Consider the following 24,770-nt stretch of genomic DNA (forward strand, 5'->3'; position numbering starts at 1 on the left):
CAACGGAAACAAAGAAGAAAATCAGCCTCGACATTCAAACTAGACTGCGGAACAAGTCCACTAGACACAAGCTTCTCAATAAATGAATGATTACAATGACTAAGACGACGATGCCAAATCTCTGACTTATTACATTGAGATAGACTAAAACAAACTTTGAATGACACTGGACGAACTGGTTGTGAATTTATTGATGCATCATGAACTAGAAGAGACTCCTTGAAGACATACATGTTTCCCTGTCGTTCTCCTTCAACGAGTGTCTTCTTCGTGAGAAGATCCTTGACACATACAGAAAGAGTAAATTCGACAAAAGAATTAGTATCATCGACAAGTTTAGAAACAGAAACAATGTTTTTAACAATACTAGGAGAATGGTAAACATCAGATAAAGGTAATGAGAAATTGGGGAGTAGAAGGAAAATATTTCCAACATGAGAGATAGGATGAAGAACACCATCTCCGGTTTTAATAAATCTTACCAATATCACATGTCACATGTGCAGCAGCCCGGAGTTAATGTATCAAGTCTCCTACTCAGTTTGCTTGAAGCTCAATTCTGAAAGAGCGAAAATCAAAAGATTCTTCACATTTTTCTTTTCATCTCCTTTACGGTCGTCTCCTGCTTGTCCCCTAGTAGAAGGCCCAGCACCATTAAACTTGCCTTTGTTTTGCGGATTATGCCAGCAATTTGCTTTAATGTGCTCCATTTTATTACACTGAAAACATGTCGGGATGTTTATAGGGTTCCCTGGATACAAGTTAGGTGACATGTAGGGTATGGGAAAAAGCCCACGGCCTCCTTGATTACCTCTTCTATGTCCACGCCCGCCTCAAAAGCCCCCACGTCCTCGCCCTAATACTACTCATGTGACAAGTACCTCATGGTTGTTGGAATTCAGGGTCATCTTCTCGCCCCTAATGGTAACTTCATATTGTAGTAGCTTAGTCCGTAGATCTTCAAAACTGGGCAATGAAGGGAGGCATAGAAGAGAGGTGACTAACATGTGGTAGTCAGAACCCAGACCATTCAGTGCCTGTTGAACCTTTTCTTTGTTAAGAATTACGCAACCCACCATGGCTAGTTGATATGTAATACTCTTGATTTTGTTCATGTATTATGTCACTGATAAACTCTATTTCTTCAAAAGCTGAAATTCTCTCTTTAAATGCAAAATCCTAGCTTATGAAATCTGTGAATAAGTCTGCGCCAATATTTGCCACAACTCTCTGGCTGAACATTCATCTAGGATGGCCACTAATATCTCATGGGAAAGCATAGAGGTAATGTAAGCCACAACTGCCTGATCTTTTCTTCTTCATGTTACAAATTTTGAATTATGAATCAATTTGTTGGAAACCTCCCCTTTATCATCTCGCTCTTCTTGCAGGACGAATTCTAGTGGTGCATGGATCGTTCCATCAAGATATCCAGAGAGATCCAGACTCTTAATAAAAGGAAAACTTTGTCGCTTCCAGGTCAAGTAGTTATATGAGTTGTCCAAGGAAACTGGAAGGGAGAATCCATGTGAAAGGACAACAAAAGAACACTCTGACCAGCAGTTTGATTTACCAGCAATGTAAATCTGTTTTTTTTCCTTTTTGCTACGAAAATAATATTGCAGGGAAACAAATAATCAGTAGAACACGACAAATTAATGATCTGAATTTTTTTTTGTATGGACCGAAACTTTGATTTGGTTTTGGAGAATAAGATTTGACTTGAAAGACAAAAGAGAGATCTAAGTTTAAATGGAAACACAAATCTGATCTGATACGATTAGATTTGATTTAACGCTGCTGAAGGGAAGAATCAATATGCCATGGCCAGATCTAATTTAGTCTGGCTTGGAACGAAAACACTAGATCTGGAACGATCCGATCCAGCATCAAAGAGGAAAAAAAATAATCAAGATTTAAGAAAACAGATCGGGTTTGACGTGACCAGACTGTTTGACGTGAACAGATTCAGTTTTAAGAGATCGAAAACTTAGAGAGGAAGAAAGATGTTTAAAAAATTTAAGAGAGAGATTTTTAACCCAATATGATAAGATCAATTTTCAGGACAGAAGGAGAATAGAATCTGATCTGATAAGATCAGATCTTGGATCAAAGAAAGGAAGAAGAGAACTCGACCTAGTATTTACTTCTCAGCCTGCTCTGATACCATGTTAGAAGTCACGCACCTTCGACCAGATCTTCATCCACAGCAGAAGAGAAAGGGATTTGCAAGAAGGAGAGGCAGCAATGACTTGCACGATTCTCAATGAGAGGTTGTGCCCTATATTCAATGTAATATATATGATACAAGTTGGATCGGGTCTGTCAACCCAGACCCGATAACACCAACCATGTAAATACAATACAAAAGAATCATTTTGGGTCTAGAACCAGACCCGTACCCTACATTCTCAATAGAAATTATTCTCTTTTAATATATTTTTTAGATTATGGATATGTATATTGAAAAAATTATATTTTGCAAAAATATGTGGTTTCTTAAAATCTTATGTGTTTCATGTTTTGCAAAATATTAATTTTTTACATTTTTTTTGTGTCTCTTAATGTATGTATTTACATAGATTATCTTTGGGATTTTTAATATATAGTGATGTTTCTTTGGTGATTCTAACTATGTGACCATGCATGATTTTAATTATGTAGCCTTTGTGATTATTATTGGATGGCATAAGCATGATTTGTCATCATGAACTCGAATGCATATTTTAATTTCTCTATTATGCATTATATTTTTTAGTGGGTTCTTGTGTATGCTTCTTGAGCATTTTATGAATAAAACTTATATTTTTTAAAAGACTCTTGTATGATTGTTGCTTAGCCCTTAGTAGTTTTATGTGCTTTTTGGTAGCTTAGTGACTTGAGTGTTTGTGCACCTTTGTAACCCTTAGTGGTTTCTTTCTTGTGCATTGATACTTCATTGCATGTTTCTTAAAGATTTTATATTTGTTACATTGTGATAAAATTCTTTGTATGATATATATGAGTTCATGGTTGTTGATAGTTATATATCTCTTTGTGAATCTCTATATGTTTGTCATCAATTGTCTAATAGTAGACTAATGATTTAGATCTAGCTTCTTAGAAGCTTTTCTTTAATAAAATCATATACTTTTGTCTTTTTATTGAGATTTATTGGATCTTTTGTATATGATGTGCCTTAGTGCACTTGTTTCTTGATTGGTGGATTCATGATTCCATTATCTTTTGAAAGATACTCTAACTGTAAGACCCGCAATTTTTCAGTATCTTTCTGAAGAAATTCACGAGGCATTTTTTCAAGTAAAAATAACATCTAAACCCGAAATACGAATCAGATCGATTTGTACGAGCCAGTTATACTTAAGATATTCGTCGCTTTGCGAATATATGCTCAAACACTCTAGAAGCCATAACTTCCTACCTAAACAAAATCAAGAGATTCGTACGAGCCAACTTTCTTAGTTACGTCAATACGAAGAAAATGGCCTACTCAGAATTTTTCGGAAAAAATCGCCGAAAACCCGAAATTTTTGCGGGACCCACAAAAATATTGGTGGGACCCACAAAAATTTTTGTCAGAAAATATCCGGTGGGACCCACAAAAATATCCCAGATGGATAAGATCAAACAGTCAGATGGATAAGATCAAAAGTAATTTCTGAAAAAGCTATGGACTAAAATGGAAATTCTGAAACTTGGGGCTCAAGTTTCAGAATCTATAAATAGAGGAGAGGCCCCTTTGGAAAAATCGTCCCCCCCCCCTTTTTGCCTCCTCTTTCTCTCTCCTAAACCTCCCCTACCTAGCCCAGTAGGTCTGAGCCTACCTGACTTAGCCTGAGCCTGCCTGATCTGGTCTTAGCCTGCCTGACCTGGTCCTAACCCACCTGACCTAGGTCTGAACCCACTTGACCTAGTTCAAACCCAGTTGACTTGACTTAAACCTGGTTTGGTTTAAAGTCAAAGTCAAAGTCCTTTTTGGTCCAGCTTTTGGTTTGGATTTCTGAACCCAGACTTAGCCTATTTGGGTTGAGTTCGAACCTGTTGAACCCAGTTGACTTGGACCGAACCCAGTTTGGTTCAAACCACTTAGGTTAAGCAGCTCGACCTGCTCTACCTCTTTCTCAACTAAGTCAGCTTCATCTGACCTAGTCTGACCTCTCGAAGGAAGGCTCGAAGCCAAAGAAGCAACCCGGAGCCATTTCTTCCACGATTTGAAGTAAGTTCGCTTCGTTGTTCCATCTCTCTCAAGTATTTGATTGTTTGTATATAGCATATACTTTCTGAAGTAGTATCTTGCTTTAGTTCTTGATTGAGCCCTTTTTGGACACTTCGGTGTTCACCCGCTCGTCTCGTAACTATCGTCGGATATATCTATGTTCAAATACGCAGTATATGCGTTCTTCAAAATGGTATCTCGCTTTAGTTCTTGGTTGAGCCCTTTAGGACACTTCGGTGTTCACCCGCTCGCCTCGTAACTATCGTTGGATGCGGATCTAGGTGTATATCTGCTGATTCTGCCGACGCGTCCTATATCGCACAGGCTATGTAATTTACCTTTGCCGTTGCGTCGTATGATGCCAAGGCTCCTGTTTTCTGCACTTCCGATTACTGCACTTCCGATTATGCATTTACTTACGCCGTCACGTCGAACGATGCCAAGGCTCCTGCTTTCTGCAATGTATTTACTTACGCCGTCGCGTCGAACGATGCCAAGGCTTCTGTTTTGTTATATATGTAGAATATTTCATTCAGTTACACACCCTGAACAATAGTATATGCATTTCTTTACGCCGCCGCTGTATAAAGCACAGGCTTCTGCTTATACTACATATATAGCGCATAAATGAGCGTTCAAATGGAGATCAACTCCAAATCACCAATGCGATTCCCTGACCGCTCCTCGTTCAAGATTCTGCTTGACGAATGAAGCCCCTATTGGAAAGGCTTCGCTTTTTGGCAAAATGCTCTTTACGTAAAAACTAAGTCAATTACGTATGGCCTGGCTATGGCCCAGGGTTCCTGCAACCTTGATGGATGCAAAGTACGCACAACGGTGCGCATCCATTTCCCGAATCAAGCATAGCGATTTCCCGTCAAAGAGGGGAGATGCCGCTGAAATGGATAAAAAAAATGCACGCTTTCTCCGTAAAAGAGAGGAAGTGCTGCTGAAATTTCTGAAGAAGCTAAGAATAGCTCAGAAAGAACGTAGCAGGATTCTCTGACATATAGCAGAGTGCTACCCGGTTCATGGATTACCTTCTACAAACGTAGATGGGTTTGTCGCACCACTGCCGGTAGAGCAGGGGAGGTGCTGACGAAATGGTTGGCAGAAGAGCTGCCAGAACCAGTGAAACGGCATAATGATGTCCGTTGATGGAACGATGCCAGATCGGCTCGTATCCCTGTGCCTGCAAGGGCACCTTGCTCGTAAGGGCCGTCGAGCCAGAGTAGAGGTTGCGCCTTGACTAGGTTTGGACTCGTTGCGTAAAAATACGCCGAGTAACCGATCTATTTAGATCGAGTCATATGCATGCTCATTGAGAACGGTTACACAACCAGACTCGTAAGGGCTGATGAGCCAGAGTGTGTTGTTTCCACCCAAAGAGGTGTGATGCTCGCGGTGGCCGAAGTGCCAAGAGCGGTGTTCTGCATGCATATGAATAAGACTTAAGGTCGCACATACCCCGCAGTTGAAAATCGTGTTAGGGGTACCCCCCTCAGTAATGACTGTGTTGGGGCAAACTGAATGGGGTCGGGTACATACTCCCGTAGTGCTAAAAGCACGGGCTGCCTAAATGGCATGCAGATTCTGTCCAAGTAATTGTAAGACTGGCAGACCCCTTCAGGAATTATGCTCACTGTGGAATGACAGTGATGGTACAGCCTTGAGTGACACGTATTTTACTTTGGACCTGATAGAGTCCACGATGGCCTCAGTCACTCATGGGTTTTGGGGTCGTGGTTATCCTTAAGATCTAAGGATTGAACCCAACTACTGCAAGTAGAGGATGCATCCGAATATGGGCCTAGTAGGATTCTCCCAGTTGAAACACACTGCCCTACTATGGATAGGGTCAACAGGCCTCTGGGGTATCTAAAATACATAGAATAATCAACCCCCAGAACGTCGCGTTGATGCCCGGACAATAGCTCTACCTGCGTACCAAAGGCGGGAGCGGTTAATTATCGAAACAATGCATTAGCTTAGGTTCAGCGATGCTTTGAATGTATGAGTGGATGACGTGTTGAGTCAGTCCTGCATAACCTTTGTGAAGGTGTCATGTTCGGTATACGACTGGACCGACTGGGCAAAGTCCCGTGTTGTATCCGCACGACTAAGCGAAGCTCGAGGAGCTGTCCTTAGATGCGTGGGATACAGATGTGCCAAGTATGAAGACTTGAGCTAGACATCACTTTGAGACCCGGAAGAGGTCATGGCTAAGTCATGGAGACTTAAGCGGCTATTCAAATCACAGCCCTGAAAAAGGCTTGCTCTAAGTCATGAGGACTCGAGCGGATGTTCAACTCATAGCCCTGAGGAGGCTCTTGCGATATACGCTAAGTCTTGGAGGCTTGAGCGTCGTTATTGCGCATTGAGACCCTGAGTGGTCATTATTGTACTTGAGTTGAATGGATGTATGACTGCATACTTACCAGACCATCAGTGGTTCTGACCCCGTTTAATGGGGATTTCAGGTGTTGTACCTGCGTGGCGATATGCGGAGCAAGGCGGCATCGAGTTCCAGGGTTTCTCTAGACAGGGTTGTACTGCTTCCTTTTTATTGAACCTACACTGCTTTTCTAAAGCAGTAGTATTGTAATAAACATATGGTTTTCGATAAAATGGAACACTTTGGTGGTCAATGAGTTGCTTGGCCACATACCTGCAACGTGCTCAGAGTTTTCTAAAACCGACGACTCATTATCGTCTTATTCCGCTGCTAAAAGCTTTTCTAAGTTCCGCTGCAAAGAAAAAAAAAAGAAATTCATGAAAATTTTAACTTAGCTTTGTTTTGGAAATCCGGGGCGTTACACTAACATCATAATTTCATCACATCTATGTAGATTATTTATATTGGGCATGATTCTTGTCCATTATTTGCTTGTCAAAGTTTGTAAAATTTGTCATGAGACATCTTGTGTTGGAAGTGATTGCATCAATTGACATATTGTTGTGCATATGATTGAACTATATTCATTCTAAGTCTTCATCTACCTTTATTGGATTTGATTTAAAACTTTGTTTTTTCAAATCGGTACTTTTATATATGAACTCACTTATTTGAAAATCAATTTTCGTGAGTATTTTTTGCCTTCTTTTGGCATTGTTTTTTGTCCATCATAGATTTTTCTAGGATGCGCCATTTATTTTTGGCCTTGTTGTTGGGTCAGAGTTAGCCGTTGAGGTGAGTTATGTGTGCACCTCATGTCATCTTACTAGTCTAGATTCCCAAAGGTTATGAGTGATGTGTTGTCACTTGTCTTGGGTTTGATTGGTATCTACATCCATGTTGCTTTTGTTGAACAAGAGATGCTTGTTGGGGTGAGTTGTGTGCACCTTGGTTTTCTTATCAGTATAGATTGTCGCCTTATAGTTTGGCTCTAATTGACGGTTGTTTGATCTCTAGTTCTATGAGTGTGTTATATCACTCATTTGTTTATTTGGACAATGTTATTATGAATACTTATAATTATGTTTATCTGTGATGGTTATCTATTTTGAAAATATGGTGTTTGAAAGATTGTTAAAATTGATACATTTATCCTTCTTGATGACATTAGTTTGTTTTTATTACAAGCTCTCTTACTTTGTGTCTTCTCCTATTATGTCTCTTATTTAAAAGATATTTTTGTGGTGAGTTATATGCACCCATTGGTTATTCACATTTTGTGTGTTTGTATTATACTCTTATTTTAGTAACTGATGCACTTGAATATTGAGGTTTGTCTCTTATTTAAGTGTCATTTTACGTAGACAAGAAAGATTTGTTTGCAATGAGTTAGGTGCACCCATTGGTTATTCATACTTTTTGTGTGTTTGTATTATGCTATTTTTCTAGTAGCTGAAACATTGAGGTTTGTCTCTTATTTAAGTGTTATTTTATATAGATGAGATGTTCACACTTTTTGTGTGTTTGTTAAGCTCATAAGTGGCATTGTCATTGATCTCTTGTTCTAGCAGCTATTACACTTGAATTTTGAGGTTTGAAGGTCAAGCGAGGTAAATTGCTTATGGTGGTCGAACTATTGTGAAGGTTTGCAAAATATCATTTCTTGATATTTGTGGGATTTTCAAATCTCTCCACAAAATTTCTAAAAAAAATTCACTCATTTACCCTTGTCTGGGAAATGGTTATTGAAAATTCTTCATGCATTTTGCATTGAATATGTTTTAATTGCATGCTTAAAGATATTTTAAATGTGTTCCATGATTAGTTATCTTGGGTGATTTACATCATGATATGCCTTGGTTGCATAGGATGCAATATTTTGAGTGTATTTATAGATATTGTTTCTATTGTTGAGATTTAAATTGTTATTAATATTTGTCATTATTACAAAATATCTCTTGTTATGATTTGTACGTGGGATTTTGAACTTCCCCATTATTTCTGTTGTACATTTAATATGGCTACTTGTTTTGAAAAACCCTGCTTTATGAATATTTTTTGTGTGGGTTAAACTCTTTTGTGAGTTATTTATTCATGGTATTGATGTTGTTTGAAAATTCATATTTCATGCATTAATGTGCTTTTCGAGATAGATGTGTGTATTGACTTTCAATAATGCATGTTTTCATGAATGTTTAAAGTGATGAATGATTTATACGTTTATCTTTGAGATATTTTATGCATGCATCTCTTCTTTTGATAATATGCAATTGTGTTCTCTTATAAATCAAGAACTATGATTTCGTAAAATTATCTATTGAGGTGAGACTCTCAATGAATATTGTGTATAAAAATTTAATGACTTTCAAAATTGATGTTGAAAAATTTTCTTACTATTAAAAGATTTTGAAAATTATTAAAATGTCTTATTAAATATGTATTGTATTTTTGGCGTGTTTGGTCATTTATATATATATATATATATATATATATATATATATAGAGAGAGAGAGAGAGAGAGAGACAGAGAGATGGGTGTGTACGAAATGAAATATGCGAATGAAATGTGCTAAATGGGTTTTTCTGCTCTTTTGGTGTGGGTTTTTTTTTTGCAGTTCTGACCCCATAAATGTGTTGGGCATGGTCAATTTACGAGGAATCCACACTTGGATCATGTGTTTTCGATGAAAAAAATGATATTTGGAGCCTAAAAATTAACAAAGATTTTGGAATGGTGATTTTTTAAACGTTATAAAAACCCGCTCATGTGTCAGAATCGAACACTTAAAGAGTTGAACCCTATAAAATCAAGTACATAGATCACATTTGTACGATTAGAATTTAAAAATAAAACAAAAAAACCCTGAAAAACTCATTTAGCATGTTTCATCTAGCATATTTTATTTAGCACGTACCCATTACTCTCTCTCTCTCTCTCTCTCTATATATATATATATATAGTTATTTTTAGTTGGATTGCTCCTTTTGCACTCTTTAAAATATTGGCATTATTGATGATTCTAGAGACCTTTCGAGCATATCAAGGAAGATCTAGAAGCTCCTTCAAGAATTTGTATTATAGAAGAACATGTCGATATCTTGTGTAATGGGATTCCTTTTGTAATTGCAAACTTATAGTGAGTCAATGTAAGTTTGAGCGGGGGCGTTAACATATATCATGGTTGCCAGTCGAGGAAGCAGGAGCAGGAAGCGTGGCACTTTCAAAATTTTAGGAATCGAGAAACGTGAGACTACTTAAAAGCGAATCAAGAATCATCTTGGAAGCGACCTAGGAAGCGAACCGGAAGAGACCTACGAAGCGAGGGGGAAGCGAAAAAATAAAAATAAAAAAAAATGAAAAAAGGGAGGAAGCACAGGAGAAGCGCGGGGTAAGCAACGGGAAAGCACACTTCTCAAAAAAAATGGCGATTCCCAACGCGTTTCGGAAGCACAACATTTCGTGCTTCCACTAGGCTAGGTGCTTTCGGTAACTCTGATATATATACTTTAAAGTTAAGTCAACTTTGGTTGACTTGGACTAGTTGTTTGACTTATGGTCCAATGGTTAGTGTGGTCTCCCTTTTTCTCTCCTTTAATCTCTCTCTTCTTTCTTCTTTTCTCTATAAATATGGGTGGGTGGGTGCCTTTGTAAGGTGAGGGAGTGATGAGTAGTTTTAGGCAGAGTTACTGGAAGCACCTAGCCTAGTGGGGAAGTATGTTTCGAAAGCGTAAAACGTCGCGCTTCCAAAACGCACTGAGAAGCGCCAATTTTTTTGAAAAGCGCATTTCCCATTTATGGGAAGCGCGTTTCTCTTTTATGGGAAACATGCTTCCCATTTATAGGAAACACACTTCCCATTTATGGGAAGCACGCTTCTCCTTCGCTTTCCCTGCATTTCCTCCCTTTTTTTGTATTTTTATTTTTATTTTATTTTTCGCTTCCCCCTCGCTTCCTAGGTCGCTTCCAGATTCACTTCTGGTTCGCTTTCGAGACGATTCTTGATTCGCTTTTAAGTCGTCCCATGCTTCCCGCTTCCTAAAATTTTGAAAGTGCCACGCTTCCCGCTTCCACTTCACATATCGCTTCCCGCTTCCTCGACTAGCAACCATGGTTTTAGGCTTCTCGTGTGTTTTTTAGTGTATTGTAATGAGGATTAAAATGTATTTTTTTTGTATTTTTACTGTTCTTTATTAATGAAGTTATTTACTCACATTCTATTGTGTTTCATTTTAGTTCTTATGTTTTTGTTCAAATGCATTATGTTTTGACCCTCGGAGTCTATTATGGAGGGTATTGGGATCCGTGCCATTTTGTGACAAATATAACCTCAACCAGGTTTATCCAACTGCACAGAAAATATGAAAGAATTTTCTATCAATACCAAAGTAAAGCAGACTAAAGCACACAATGAAACTTTGGATTAACACTTCCACTCACACCTGTAATACAGACAAGTACAGCCCCATCAGAACCAGTATGGTGCTGGAGACCATTAGAATATAGGTAAACCAGATTGTATAAAACTTTCATTCAACAGATAAATGAATGTACTTCTTCGATCAACCAAAAAACAAAAAAGTAGAAGAAAAACTCTCCATTAGTCAGGCATTTGATTATATAAGTAACATTTAAATTTAATTGTGTTCCAATTAAAATGTTCATATTATCAATCTAAGAATCTGAAAAAGGAAAAAGTAGATATCATTCAATGTAGATATTTGCATCCTAAGTCCACCACTGGAAGTATAATTATTAATCAATAATGAAAATAGCATAGGAATATCATAAATACCGCTTTACTGTCAGGACTCCAACTAACAGCATAGATGCTACCATTGTGACCTTCAGCAGATAGCTCCCCAATCTTTTCTCCTGTCCTCCCATCATATAGTATACCTTTCTTATCTGAACTTACACTGATAAACTTGCTTCCATCAGGAGAAAACCTTACACAATTGACAAAGTTGGAATGTTCCCTGCACTTCAAACAATAATTTTTCCTTTACATACTACCTCTGTTCGGTAAGACACAATCAAGAACATCTTCCTCAGCACATTATATTTTATTATGGCCACAAGCCTACATTGCTACAATGCCATGAATGAGTTTTTTATCATTGACATAAAATTAAAATAATGACTACATTTCTCCTACAAGAAATTTTGAAAAAAAAGAAGAAAAAATACCAAGCACTCGATGTTAATTAATATGAACCCTAGAACATTTTTCCAGAAGTTTTGCATTGGACTCTGCAAATCAAGGACACGACTGTTGCTCCAAAATAAAGAGTATGCTTCAACAATTAATGGGGAAAGGCATCTTGTAAACAATGTAGCCAAATCACACCAATGCACAATATTTGATGGGCCAAACAAGCAATGCAAGGAAACTTGAATAAATGTTATGTTTCTGCGTTCTATCTTGAACCAAGAGGCTACCATGGATTAAAATCTTAGAAGGATGAAGACATCTAACACTCAATCCAATTGCATCGATCAGAAGATGGCAGGTTTAGTGGATACTTAAGGGAAGTTTTCCACTTTTTCACTTTTTCTGTTTTGGTTAGCTTAATCGGAGTGCAGACCAGTGAATTAATGAGGTAACAAAAATAAAGGGTTCATATACATCATGATGACCAGTTTAGAGGTTTATCCCAGGGTTACCGGAAGTACCATAGGACATGGGGAAGCATGCTTCTCCGAAGCGTATTTCGGAGGCGCGAAACGTGGCGCTTCCAAAATGTATCTTTTTTTCCTTTTTTTGTTTTTTCCTTTTTTTGTTTTTTCCTTTTTTCGCTTCCCCCTCACTTCCCGCTTCCGCTACCCGAATCGCTTCCCCAACTGGCAACTCTGGTTTATCCTTTGAAGTACAATATGTTATAAGGAAGCATTACATGAGAGTCAAAATTGATTGGCTAGTGAAGTCCTTTTTTGTATTCAAGACCCAATAGGTCAAAAGATATAGTTATGAAGGGTATTTTTGTAAACTGACTTAAATTACCTTTATAAGGGTCAATATGAGAGGGATAGGGCACGATTCCAGCCCCTATTCTCTTTCTCCCTTGTCTTTTCTCACTTCCTCTCTTTTCCTATATCTTCTTCTTCCTCCTCACTCACTCATTTCTCTCACCTTGTTTCACAGTTCGCACACACCACATATTCTTTCACACATCAAAGGAACATAATCATGTTACCATCAATCTGAAGATGGTATCAGACCAGATGAAGATATGAAGGGAAATTTTGAAGCATACATCAACCACAAAATGACAAGGGGATTCATGACCTGCCACATGGGAGCTCCAATCAGTTTTGGTTGCATTCATGCAGATAATATTTCAGAAGATTTTGGTTAGGGAGCTCCAAAATCCAAAATTCAGTTTTTAAACATTATAACAAAAAGTATTCTTAGGTATTTCCAAAAAATCTATGTAGTATAAACCTCCTTCTTTACAGCCTTCTCCAATCAGCTTCCCTGAGAGACGATCCCGCACTCATAAACCAATAGAAGAGAAAGAAACATTATACCAAAGGTCACATAATTAAGAGACAAATAAAAGATTTAGGCTTAACTTGGGAATATATCTAATTTTTTGAATAAAAAATCTCTTTAAAATATTTTCAAAATTTCTTATTCCCTTTATCTCAAGAGATATTCTATCAACAATAAAAAACATTTGACTCGCTTGAGTTATGACATCCAGATAAAATATCACAATTTAGTGTCATATGAAATGAGGCACATGAGCCAAGAAGCCAAAGAGACTTACTGGGATCAAAGATGCCAACAGAAGAGACCGTAGCTTCGGTTGGTGAAGCTCCTTTGAATAGAGGTTGAAGAGCTTCTACAATTTGAGTCAAGGACATGCTCTCAATAGTTGATTCTTGTGTAGCTTTGAATTCACTTGACTCTTGAGCAACGGAGGCTACCTTCTTCTCATAGGGTATCTTTAGTTTAGGACAATATATCTTGACATACCCCGGTTCACGACAATAATAGCAAATAATTTATTTTTTTTTCAAACTCATTGTCTTGCTTTCCATAGCTATCATTGTTTGGTCTCTTATAATGTGATAGTTATAATGTAGTAGTTGGTAAGCATGGACATGGTTTCTCAGCCTAGACACGGCTATGACCGAATTATCATCTTTAAATGTCTTTTTTTTAGTCTATTTTCTTTCATGCTTAGCTCTTCAATAGAGAGAACTTCTCCTTTATGAAGAAAAGCCGATTTAGTAGACTCAAACTCCGGTCTTAGACCATTGATGAATTGATAGAAATGTTTCACATCAATTTGTCTTTGACGGAGTTCTATGTCTTTGGGATAATGTCATTGTGACTCAAGAAGAGCAAACTCATTCCAAAGGTCGAACAACTTACTAAAATATTCTCTAATACATTTTTCTCCTTGAATCATAGTGTGTACCTTGTCTTACAAGTTGCAAATGTGGGTAATATCTTTAAGACTATGTCACAGGGACTCTTCAACTAGGTGCCGCACTCACATCGCACCCGCACCCGATGCGATCAACCTGACCCTGGGTGCAGTCAATGCACCCAGGGTCATTTATGTCCAACTTTTTGCCGCATCCCCGCACCCAAGTTTTTTTAAAGTGTCGCACCCCTGCCCCTGCACCTGCACCCATGTGACATAGATTTAAGAGAATACATTTTCTTAAGATAGTCTCATGCAAATATTTATTTGCATGTTCAAATTTAGCTAGACTCAAGCACTTCTTGATATCAAGACTACTAATGACCCAAGACATAATCTTGGCATGCCCCATTCTCCATTCTTTCCATTTTTTCTCATATGTGGCCATAGCCATAAAGATTCAAATAGAGATACATGTTTAAATTACTTTGAATAGAAAGCTAATCTAGTTTGATCTAATTTCAAATCTAACAAATATGTTAATCAAATCCTCAAACTGTATGAATCCATATGTATATATGAAACTTAAACCTTTATGAATGTGCAATTAGATTTTCTAGAGAAGCGTCATTTGTTAGTAGCCTTTTCCCTTATCGGTTAACTTACTCTTTTATCATTTATATATCCATAACCTATGTTAGCTGTTAAGAAAAAGAAAGTTTGCCAAGCCCCTCATGTTCTTGTCATATTTTCTGCTTTTTGCCATTTTTATAACCTTCCAGCCTTAAACACAGAGGGAGAGAGACCTAAATTAGTAAGTGTTCCTGATGTGCTCAGACTAGATTCATAACTATATCGCTCTCATGAAGGGGGCTTGGCAGTTATAATGTATTTTGAAGCAATATTATCAAGATATGAACTGTGATCTGGAAACCAGCAGGGCCCATCCTCTAGGACAGAAAAGCTCTCTAGTTATGGCTTGAAAAATCTGTTTAGATTTTTGGTAGAAAAAGTGGTAGTCCTGTCCCTACAAGAACAAAGATCAATTATATTAAAACATTTACCTAGACGGTGCAGTTAATTTAAACCTGTGTTGGCCATTTTAGGAATAATAGTTTAAATGTTATCTTCAATACCCTGATATATTCCCCTTGGATGTTATTAGTTAATTCTTTTACTAGTTTTAAACAGACTACACATCAGATAAAGGGTAGGTATATATCTCCCTCACTAGAGCACATAATTCCTTACAATTTGGAGAAAATATTATTTACATCATGTGCATTGCTTTTGGAAAATGTCATTCAAGCATGAAGATACTAGGAACACTTATTTATACCATGATTTTATATTCCATTGCAAGTTAAACGTTATAGTAATGTTTCAAGCCAGAGTGCACTCCTAAAGTTTGAGAATGGTCATTATTTACTTAAAAGCTAACACATCATATACTGAATAGCTATTAGAATTTCATTTGCTTCGACAGGCTAACATGTCACGCTTCAGTTCCTGCATTGGATCCTCATACCTTTACCAAAAAAGAAAGACAATGTACCAAAGGATTCTTCATACAAAACAATTATGTTAAAACAGCTGAACCTTTAGCAAATTTGCACTATCCTTGACCTAATATAGTATAAATCAATCTCTTAATACCATAAACAAGACTAACCTTTGTGACAGTTTGAACCTAAATGGTGGTCCCTCATAGAAATTCACCAAGTAATCTTCTCCACATGTAACAATACGAAAAGGTCTTGTAGGCTTGAATGCACAACTTAAGACACGTCTTGAATGACCGTCAAACTCACCAACAGTTGATCCTGAAACCCACCTACAAACAAAAACAAAAAATACAACAAAGAGAAGGAGATCACCATGACAAAGATGGATTAAACTATAAATTGTGCAAAGCACAAAATACAACCGAAACAAATTTAAATGTAAAATATCAAGGCAATCTCAATCAAACTTCACATATGGTAAATAATGCTAGAAAAAAAAAAGATATTATCTCTATCATAAACAGAATGTCAATGATAGAAAGACAAAAAAATCACCCTTTCCTTACTCTTTGAGGTATCAAAAGAAAATGGAATTAGCAACATTATGCATGCTTGCTTTGTCATTTTTTAATTGTGTGCAAATGATTCAATTATAAATAATAAAAAAACTACATGTGACGTGCACTAAATGGAATTAGCAACATTAAACTGTTTAAGAGAAAAAAGTTTGTTCGGTTCTGAGTGCCAAACGTGTAAGCCTGTTAGGTTATTAGTGGACAGGGTCACACGCATTTACTTTTTTTTTCCCTTTTTTTCGACAGTACCATTGGGATTCGAACTTACAACCAACACAAGTGACGTGCACTAACTGCTCTTGCCAGATAAGCGGATCTCCCGTTGGTATCTATTTTTTTTTAATTTTTTTTCTATTATATTTTTTTATAATCCAAAGAAGAATAAAAAATCATCACCGACGGCAGATTGTCGGTCCCTCATATTTTGCTTGCACACTGAGACTAGGCCATGGGTTAGATTTAGATGGTGCATTTATTTATGTGAATCCATTGGCATTCATAAACGATAGGACGAACTCGGTCTGGATTCAAGTGGGTCCGGCGTCCTACTCTGTCCTTGAGGGACCTTTTACCAGACTGGCTTTTGAGAAAGCTACGATTCCGAGTCGACCAGACGTTTGCTGCATGGATTGTCAAAGTTGGGCCGCATTTAAAAAATGTGACGTCTCTTTTTCTAGTCTTTTGGCTACGATGAAACAAACATTTAGCGGCGTTTTCTTGTCAAGGAATAGGGTTCTGCGGCACTTCTTTAGTGGATTCCTCTGCGGCGGAAACTAAATGGGACCCACATGAGAACAGTTTTTCGAGAAAAATGAGAGTTAAGTGTGTAAAATGACACACCCGTCGAGGCATTTTTCCATACGCCATGTTTGTTTTGGCATTGTAAGTTCTGCAGAAACGCACGCCCATCGATGCATTTTTTGCAAAAAAACTTGAATTTTCCATGACACACAAACACCCCCTTAAACATCACAGTTAAAATTGTCATGTTGGCATCGGTGAGTCTCAGTTTTTTTTTGTTACCTTTTCTTTCTTATTTTTAATAAGCAAGATGGGGTTAGGCCGACTCCACCCGTTACACTACATACCATTGGGTTTTGAACTTGCAACGTTCCATCACATGGTGACTTGCACTAACAGCTCCTACCAAACAAGCAGAGCCCCTGTTGGTTACCTTTTATTAATCCTTTCATACTTCTCTTAATTAAATTGAACTGGCAAGAGCTTTTAAAAATCGATGCCTATTTTTGTATGATAGATCATTCCCATCCATGAAAATGGAACAAACAGGTCTTTGAAATATAAAAAACATTATTTTTTGACAAAATATTATTATGTAATATATACAAATTGGGGTCTCAGGTTCATGGCGTTATCCCTCAACTTGCTCATCAAACAGCAAAAAAAAATAAAAAGAAAAAGACAATTCTCCCTCAATCAACACAGCTTATTTGTCTCTTCTGGTTCATTTTTTATGTTTGTAAATGTAGCTATGAGAAACTCAAAGTTAACCAAGCAATGGGTCAAGTCAAGCTAGACGATGGGTTCAGGGCTAGTCAAACTCTTCCTATTTATTTCTTGTCCTAAGTAAGATTATGTTAAGACGTTGCCAAAATACATATTTGCTCCTAATTAAGTTTGTCATTAGTAGCCAAAGTTGTGTTGTTGGTAGGAGCTGTCAGTGCATGTCTCCTTGTAGTGGGAAGTTGCAGGTTCAAAACCCAATGGTAGGTTGAATAACTGATGGGGTCTGCCAAACCCCACCTTGCCTTTCAAAAAAAAGAAGTGAGAGCCATTAGTCTCTTAGCCTAGTTGATCATGTCTCATTAATTTATAACCTTAGGGAGACTGGTCATGCCCTTCAACGGACAAGATGGCGTGGATGCCAATTCCTTGGGTGGTAAGTCATGGATACAAATATAGTAAGTAGCAAGTCATGGAGACGTGGATTGGTAGCCCCAAAGGGTTTTGTGTAATGGAAGGGCCCTTGGCTGCTAGGCGGGTGGTTAGAGTTTCTCACAAATGTCAGCCCCTTGCATTATGAAGGGTAAGGGTATCATGCCTTTAGCTCGTGCCGAAGCAAGACGACTCCCTAAAGACAAGGTGTGTCTCAGGGGGTTTACACTGTGGTATCAACGGCTGAATGTGCGATATGCATAGCCAGCGCAGGGTCTGATTTCGCAGGTGGTTTCAACATTCCTCATAAAAAAAAGACTTCTTGATGTTTAATAGAGTCTTCCTTTTATATATATAGTTAGTTAGTTAGTTAGTTAGTTAGTTAGTTAGTTAGTGGAGATGTGCATACAATATATACATAGTTAGTTAGTTAGTTAGTGGGGATGTGCATACAATATTAATGAGTTGAAATGAGCAATATCTCATAGCTCGTGTTATTTTATGTGAATCTTTATAGATATGATCTACATGGTCTATTTGGTTGGGATCAAATTTTTTGTTTCATGGGAATCCAGTTTATGCAAGTGTTTTTTTTTGGTGATTCAAAAATCAATGGTCACAAATGCTCAATTTTTTCATAGCTTAAAAAAAGTTTCTTTTGTTGAAAAAATGTGATCGATATAAAACTCGGTTGTTAGAAAAAGAACACCGTGGATTATCATGGGTTGTAGATTTTGGACCTTCTTTTAGTTGGACGGTCCCTCTTCCTATATATAGAGCACCTACTCCCATCTAGTAAAAGGTTTGGGTTTTCCAAATCTTGTAGTTTTTTTTTTTGTTGATAAGACCTTATAAATGTGATCTATATGCATTTTTAAACAGAAAACAAGTTTTAGATCATGCGATTGTAATCATTGTATAGGTTTTTTAAGACCTTAAAAAAATCAACGGCCTAAAATGTAGCAAAGTTTCATGATTTAAAAAATCTTATTTTATGTCCAAAAACATGATCCGGACATGATTCTTATCAAATAACTATGTTGAACACGGAGTCCGATTGAGAAGATACTACATCTATGATTTTACTATGTGTGCAGGTAATCCCGAAGCAGCTTAGCATTACTATATATATATATATATATATATATATATATATATATATATATATATATATATATATATAGGAAGATGGGTCCGTGCTAAACCCATTTGGTGCTAAACCGCATGCTAAATGGGTTTTTGGGCTTCTTCGGTGCTTTTTATGCACTTTTAGCTCTATAAATGTGTTGGGCATGGTGGATTTACTAAGGATCCACACCTGGCTCTTGTGTTTTCGATAATGTTTGGAGCCTAAAAATTTTACAAAGATTTTGGACCGTTGTTTTTTTTAACCTTATAAAAACCCACCCATATATTGGAATCAAATGCTTCAAGAGCTGATCCCTATAAATCAAGTACATAGATCACATTACGGTCAGAATTTAAAAGTAAAATGAAAAAAAGGACAAAAAAACCCATGTAGCATGTGGTTTAGCATCAAATGAGTTTAGCACAAACTCATTAATATATATATATATATATAACCTTGGTTCCATTCGCAGGTAGATCATAGATCAACCACCAATGGGGTAAAATTCTGAGGTCAAGACTTTCGCCCTCGCGCCTATGCTGAGCTTTGGCTTAAGTAATTCTTGTTTGATTAAATTTTACAATTTATCCCCTACTGTTTGGTGCACTGAAATCTATTGTCAAACAACCGAGGCATAGAAAGTAAGGTCGTAGCTCTAGATCATAGGGTTTTATTGTTGTTGTAACTTGCAATTAATGGGAAAAAATCACAATCACATTAGAAACGGTTGAAGGCATACATGTATACATTATGTTTACACTTTAAAGTGATAATTTCCTACTAAAATTCTAATATATGATACAAAAGGGCAGCCTTTAATTTTGCTCCCAATACATCACTAAGCCATGCCTGCGTATGTCAAATCGACCTCTTTCACTTTCTTACTAATATTATATTTCCATGCCTCTCTCTCTATTTGGTAGATTTTTTTTTCTATAAACTTGAGTAAGGCCCTGTTTGGAAGCTGTCAGTATGTGGCAGGAATGGAAATTTTTGGAAGCTGTACTGGGTCTCCCCATGAGTGTGAATTGATGGAAACAATACGACGATGACACTGGTAGAAAAATAAACCAAAACAAACCAGTAGCGAAAATAAAAACAGCACACAACGATTTACGTGGTTCTCTCTCAACTGAGGTACGTCCACAGCGACCAATAGGTCAACAACTTTTACTATCTTCAAACAAAGATTACAGAGTGGCCAAAAGGCATAAGCCTTACAAATACACAAGGTGTAACGAAATGAACAAGAGGATATACCTCACTGAGGAACAAAGAACGAATGATCTGAAGAATCAGCTTGACAAAGTTGTCTTGAAAGAAGTATCGTAGCACTTCTTGCTTTTTGTTCCCTCCGCACCTTTTCGGTGCCCTAAAAGTGTTTCTCACACTCTCTCCCTAATGTTCTGCCTTTTTTGCTCTCTTCCGCTGCTTTTGTTCTCTCATCCATCCCCTAAATAGAGGACGAGACTCGCATTAAATGTGGAAGACTAAACGTCCTGCATAACTTACGATGTGCCTGAAGCGCCTTATCACAAATCGCTATCCAGTGATAACCACAATTCGTCATCCAGCTGAAGCACATAACGTTAACCACAAATCGCTATGCAGCTGAAGGCACTCACCACAAATTGCCATCGACAACTCGCTGAACCTCAAACTCTGAACAACTAAAGCATCATTCAGCTGAGAGGACTTCTACGAATCACTATCCAACGAATACTCCAAATCGTCCTCGAAAAGATCAAGCATCGTGCTTAGAATTCTGCAGCGATACTGAATGTGCATCGAACCAATGGATCCCACAAAGGAGGAAACCCCAACAATTCTCCCCCTTCCCGACTTATGTGGAAGCTTCTTCCATTCCTGCTAGGAATCGACACTTCTCATGCTTGTCCTTGGTCAGCATATCTGATGTATTGTCATCAGTATGCACTTTCTCTAGTTGCAACAATTTTTTATTCAAGACATATCGAATCCAGTGGTATCAAACATTAATATGTTTCGATCTTGAATGAAACGAGAAATTCTTACTCAAATGAATAGCACTCTGACTATCACAATGAAGAACATACTCTTCTTGATTCAAGCCCAACTCTTGCAAGAATTTCTTCACCCACAACAATTCTTTACTGGCTTCCATAATGGCAATGAACTCAACTTCTATATTGGAGAGAGCTAGACATTTCTGTAATTTCGACTGCCATACAACTGCTCCCCTGCAAAAGTAATCAAATACCCAGAAGTAGACTTTCTACTGTCTACATCACCAGCCATATCAGAATCTGTGAATCTATCAAGAATGGGTTCACCCTTTCCAAAACACAGACTCATCTTTAATGTGCCCTGAAGATACCTTAGAATCCATTTCACTGCTGCCCAATGTTCTTTCCCTGAATTTGACAGAAATCCACTAACAACTCCAACAGCATGAGCTATGTCTGGTCGAGTACAGACCATAGCATACATCAACGAACCTACTGCCGAAGCATAGGGAATTTTCTGCATCTTTGTTCCTTCTTCATCATTTGTAGGACATTGTCTTGATCTAAGTTTGAAATGGCCTGCAAGTGGACAATTAACAGGCTTTGCTTTGTCCATGTTGAACCTCTCAAGAACCTTTCTGATATACTTTTCTTAAGATAACCATATCATCTCATGTGATCTGTCATGAACGATTCTCATCCCAAGAATCTGCTTTGCTGGACCTAAATCCTTCATGGCAAATGTCTCACTTAGCTCCAACTTTAACTTGCTAATCTTGCTGATGTCTTGGCTCACAATCAGTATATCATCCATATAAAGCAAGAGAATGATAAAATTACCATCTGGAAATTTCTTCACAAACACACAATGGTCTGTGGAGGTTCTTGAGTATCCATGCTCATTCATAAAGAAATCAAATTTCTTATACCACTGCCTTGGTCTTGCTTCAATCCATACAAGCTCTTCTTCAACTTGCAAACTAGGTGCTTTTTACCCTTGTCAATGAAACTCTCAGGTTGCTCCATATAAATTTCTTCTTCCAAGTCACCATATAGAAATGCAGTCTTCACATCAAGCTGCTCAACTTCCAAATTCATGCTTGCAGCTATATCGAGCACAGTTCAGATGGAGGGCATCTTCACAAGTGGTGAGAAGATCTCATCAAAGTCAACTCTTTTCTTCTGAGCAAAACCTTTCACAACAAGACGTGCCTTGTATCTAGGTTGAGAGTTGTTTTCATCAGTCTTCTACTTGAAGACCCATTTGTTCTTTAACACCTTCTTCCCTTTAGTTGTCTTTACCAGATCAAAGGTGTGATTCGCATGCAATGAATCCATTTCTTCTTTCATTGCCTTAAACCACTCAGACTTGTTTTCATCCTCCAAAACTTCTTCAAAAGTTTCTGGCTCACCTTGATCTGTAATCATCACATACTCATTTGATGAGTATTTTCTGGATGACTGTTTTTCTCTAGTGGATCTCCTTATCGGAGTCTGAGGAAGTGACTCTTGGGGTGTTGGCTCCCCCTCAATTTCTGACTCAACACTTCCTTCCTTTGCATCATTGCGAGGAGGTGGAATCTCCTCCACGAAATCATGAACAGTCGGCGCATCTAGGGGATCTAAATCAATAAGATCACCTGTACTGGACTCTGATGGCTCAGACTCACCAATGTCTTCAATGGTCTAATCTTCCAATAAGACAACATCTTGACTTCTGACCACCTTTTTATCAATAGGGTCATACAGTCTGTAGCCAAATTCTTCATGTCCATAGCCAATGAATATGCATTGCTTGACTTTTGGATCAAGCTTGGACCTCTCTTCCTTCGGAATGTGAATAAATGCTCTACAGCCGAACACTCTTAAGTGTCCATAGAAAGGTTCTTTTCCTATCCAAACTTTCTCTGGAACATCTCCCTTCAAGGGAATAAAAGGAGACAAGTTGATAAGATCAATTGTTGTCCTCATTGTCTCACCCCAAAAAGATCTTGGCAATTTAGAGTGTGACAGCAAACATCTGACTCTCTTAAGAATGATGTGCTTCATCCTCTCAGCAACCCCATTCTGTTGAGGTGTCATCCTTATAGTTCTTTCATGCTTGATGCCATGATTGGTGCAATACTGATTAAATGGCCCAATGTATTTGCCACCATTATCCGAGCGAACACACTTCAACTGCCTGCCAGTTTCTTATTTAGCCATGGCCTGAAAGTGCTTGAATACATCTAGAACTTGGTCTTTAGTCCTCAGTGTATAAGCCCAGACTTTCCTAGAGTGATCATCAATGAAAGTCATAAAGTACAATGCACCACCAAGTGTCTTGACCTTTAAAGGTCCACACACATCAGAATGTACAAGATTTAGAACATGAGATTTTCTAGATGCAATGCATCTATGGAAAGAAACTCTATTTTGTTTACCATGGAAGCAATGAACACAAGGTTCCAAAGATGTACCTGCTGCACCTGTCAGGAACTCTTTCTTAACTACGACTTGCAGCCCCTTCTTGATCATATGCCCAAGCCTTCTATGCCATAATTTTGTGGACGAGCTAGTCTCTACAACATTCACAACACTCTTCCAGATCTTCGCTTACAAAGTGTAAAGGGAATGAGCCTTTGTTCCTCTGGCTATCACCAATGAGCCTTTGGTTAGCTTCCACCTTCCATCACTTTAGGTGTTGTTATAGCCCTCATCATCTAACTTTCCAGCAGAGATCAGATTCAGTCGGATGTCTGGTACATGCCTCACATTTTTCAGCAACAACTTACAGCCAACACTTGTTTCCAAGCAAATGTCGTCCATGCCAACAATCTTTGACACATCTTCATTTCCCATTCAGACATTACCGAAATCACCTTGCGAGTAGGAAGTGAAGAAATCAACCCGTGAGGTAACATGAAATGAAGCTCCAGAGTCAATCACCCAATCGGTCTCCTGATCGATCAAATTTATGCTAATGCCATCACAGACAACCATGAGCTCTCCATCTGTGACTGTGGCACCTTATTTTTCTTCTGAGCTCTTCTCTCTGTTCTACTCCTTAAGCTTGAGCTTCCTGCACTGTCGCTTCATATGCCCCTTCTTGTGGCAATAATAATACTCGACGTCTTTCTTTGAGCTCGAGTGTGAGTGGCCTCTGGATTTGCCATGGTAGTGCAAAGCCCTGCTCTTACTTCTGCTTCTCCCCCTGTTTTCAATCACAAGCGCCTTTGAGGTAGAAGGACCTAATGACTTTCTCCTGGACTCTTCATTCAACAGACTGCTGGTAACTTGGCTCATCGTTACCATTCCATCAGGTGCAGAGTTACTGACTGTGACCACCAAGGTTTCCCAACTCTCAGGAAGGGAAATAAGAGCAACAAAGTTTGTAACTCATCATCAAAAGTGATTTTCATTGTGGCCAATTGATTTACAATGCTTTTGATCTCATTCAAATGCTCTGCAATACAGCCGCCCTCTTTATACTTGAGGTTCACAAGCTTTCGAAATAGAAAGGCCTTATTCACTGCTGCCTTTCTATCATAAAGGCTCTCTAGTTTGGTTCAAAGACCATGCGTCAAAGTTTCTATGGATACATGATGAAAGACACTATCATCTATCCATTGTCGAATGAAACTGATCGCCTTTCGGTCTAGTTTTTTTCATTCGACATCTTTCATCTCTTCTTGTTTGCCTCTCACACCGTC

The 24,770-nt window shown here is 38.0% G+C and overlaps 1 protein-coding gene across 1 annotated transcript in view; it reads right to left on the bottom strand.

Moving 5' to 3' along the window:
- LOC149829656 (actin-interacting protein 1-2-like) overlaps window positions 1-24,770 on the bottom strand; it is a 174,620-nt gene that overhangs the window by 144,012 nt on the left and 5,838 nt on the right. Inside the window, exons 2-4 of the mRNA XM_090015221.1 lie at window positions 21,169-21,312; window positions 15,661-15,822; window positions 11,405-11,588 (exon numbers count right to left, since the gene is read on the bottom strand). Coding sequence (XP_089871347.1) covers window positions 11,405-11,588; window positions 15,661-15,822; window positions 21,169-21,312 — 490 coding nt within the window. The remainder of the gene's footprint in view (window positions 1-11,404; window positions 11,589-15,660; window positions 15,823-21,168; window positions 21,313-24,770) is intronic.

The sequence above is a fragment of the Nuphar pumila genome, chromosome 8, assembly GCF_984573655.1.
Source record: "Nuphar pumila chromosome 8, dmNupPumi1.hap1.1, whole genome shotgun sequence".
In the NCBI taxonomy this organism is placed as follows: Eukaryota; Viridiplantae; Streptophyta; class Magnoliopsida; order Nymphaeales; family Nymphaeaceae; genus Nuphar; species Nuphar pumila.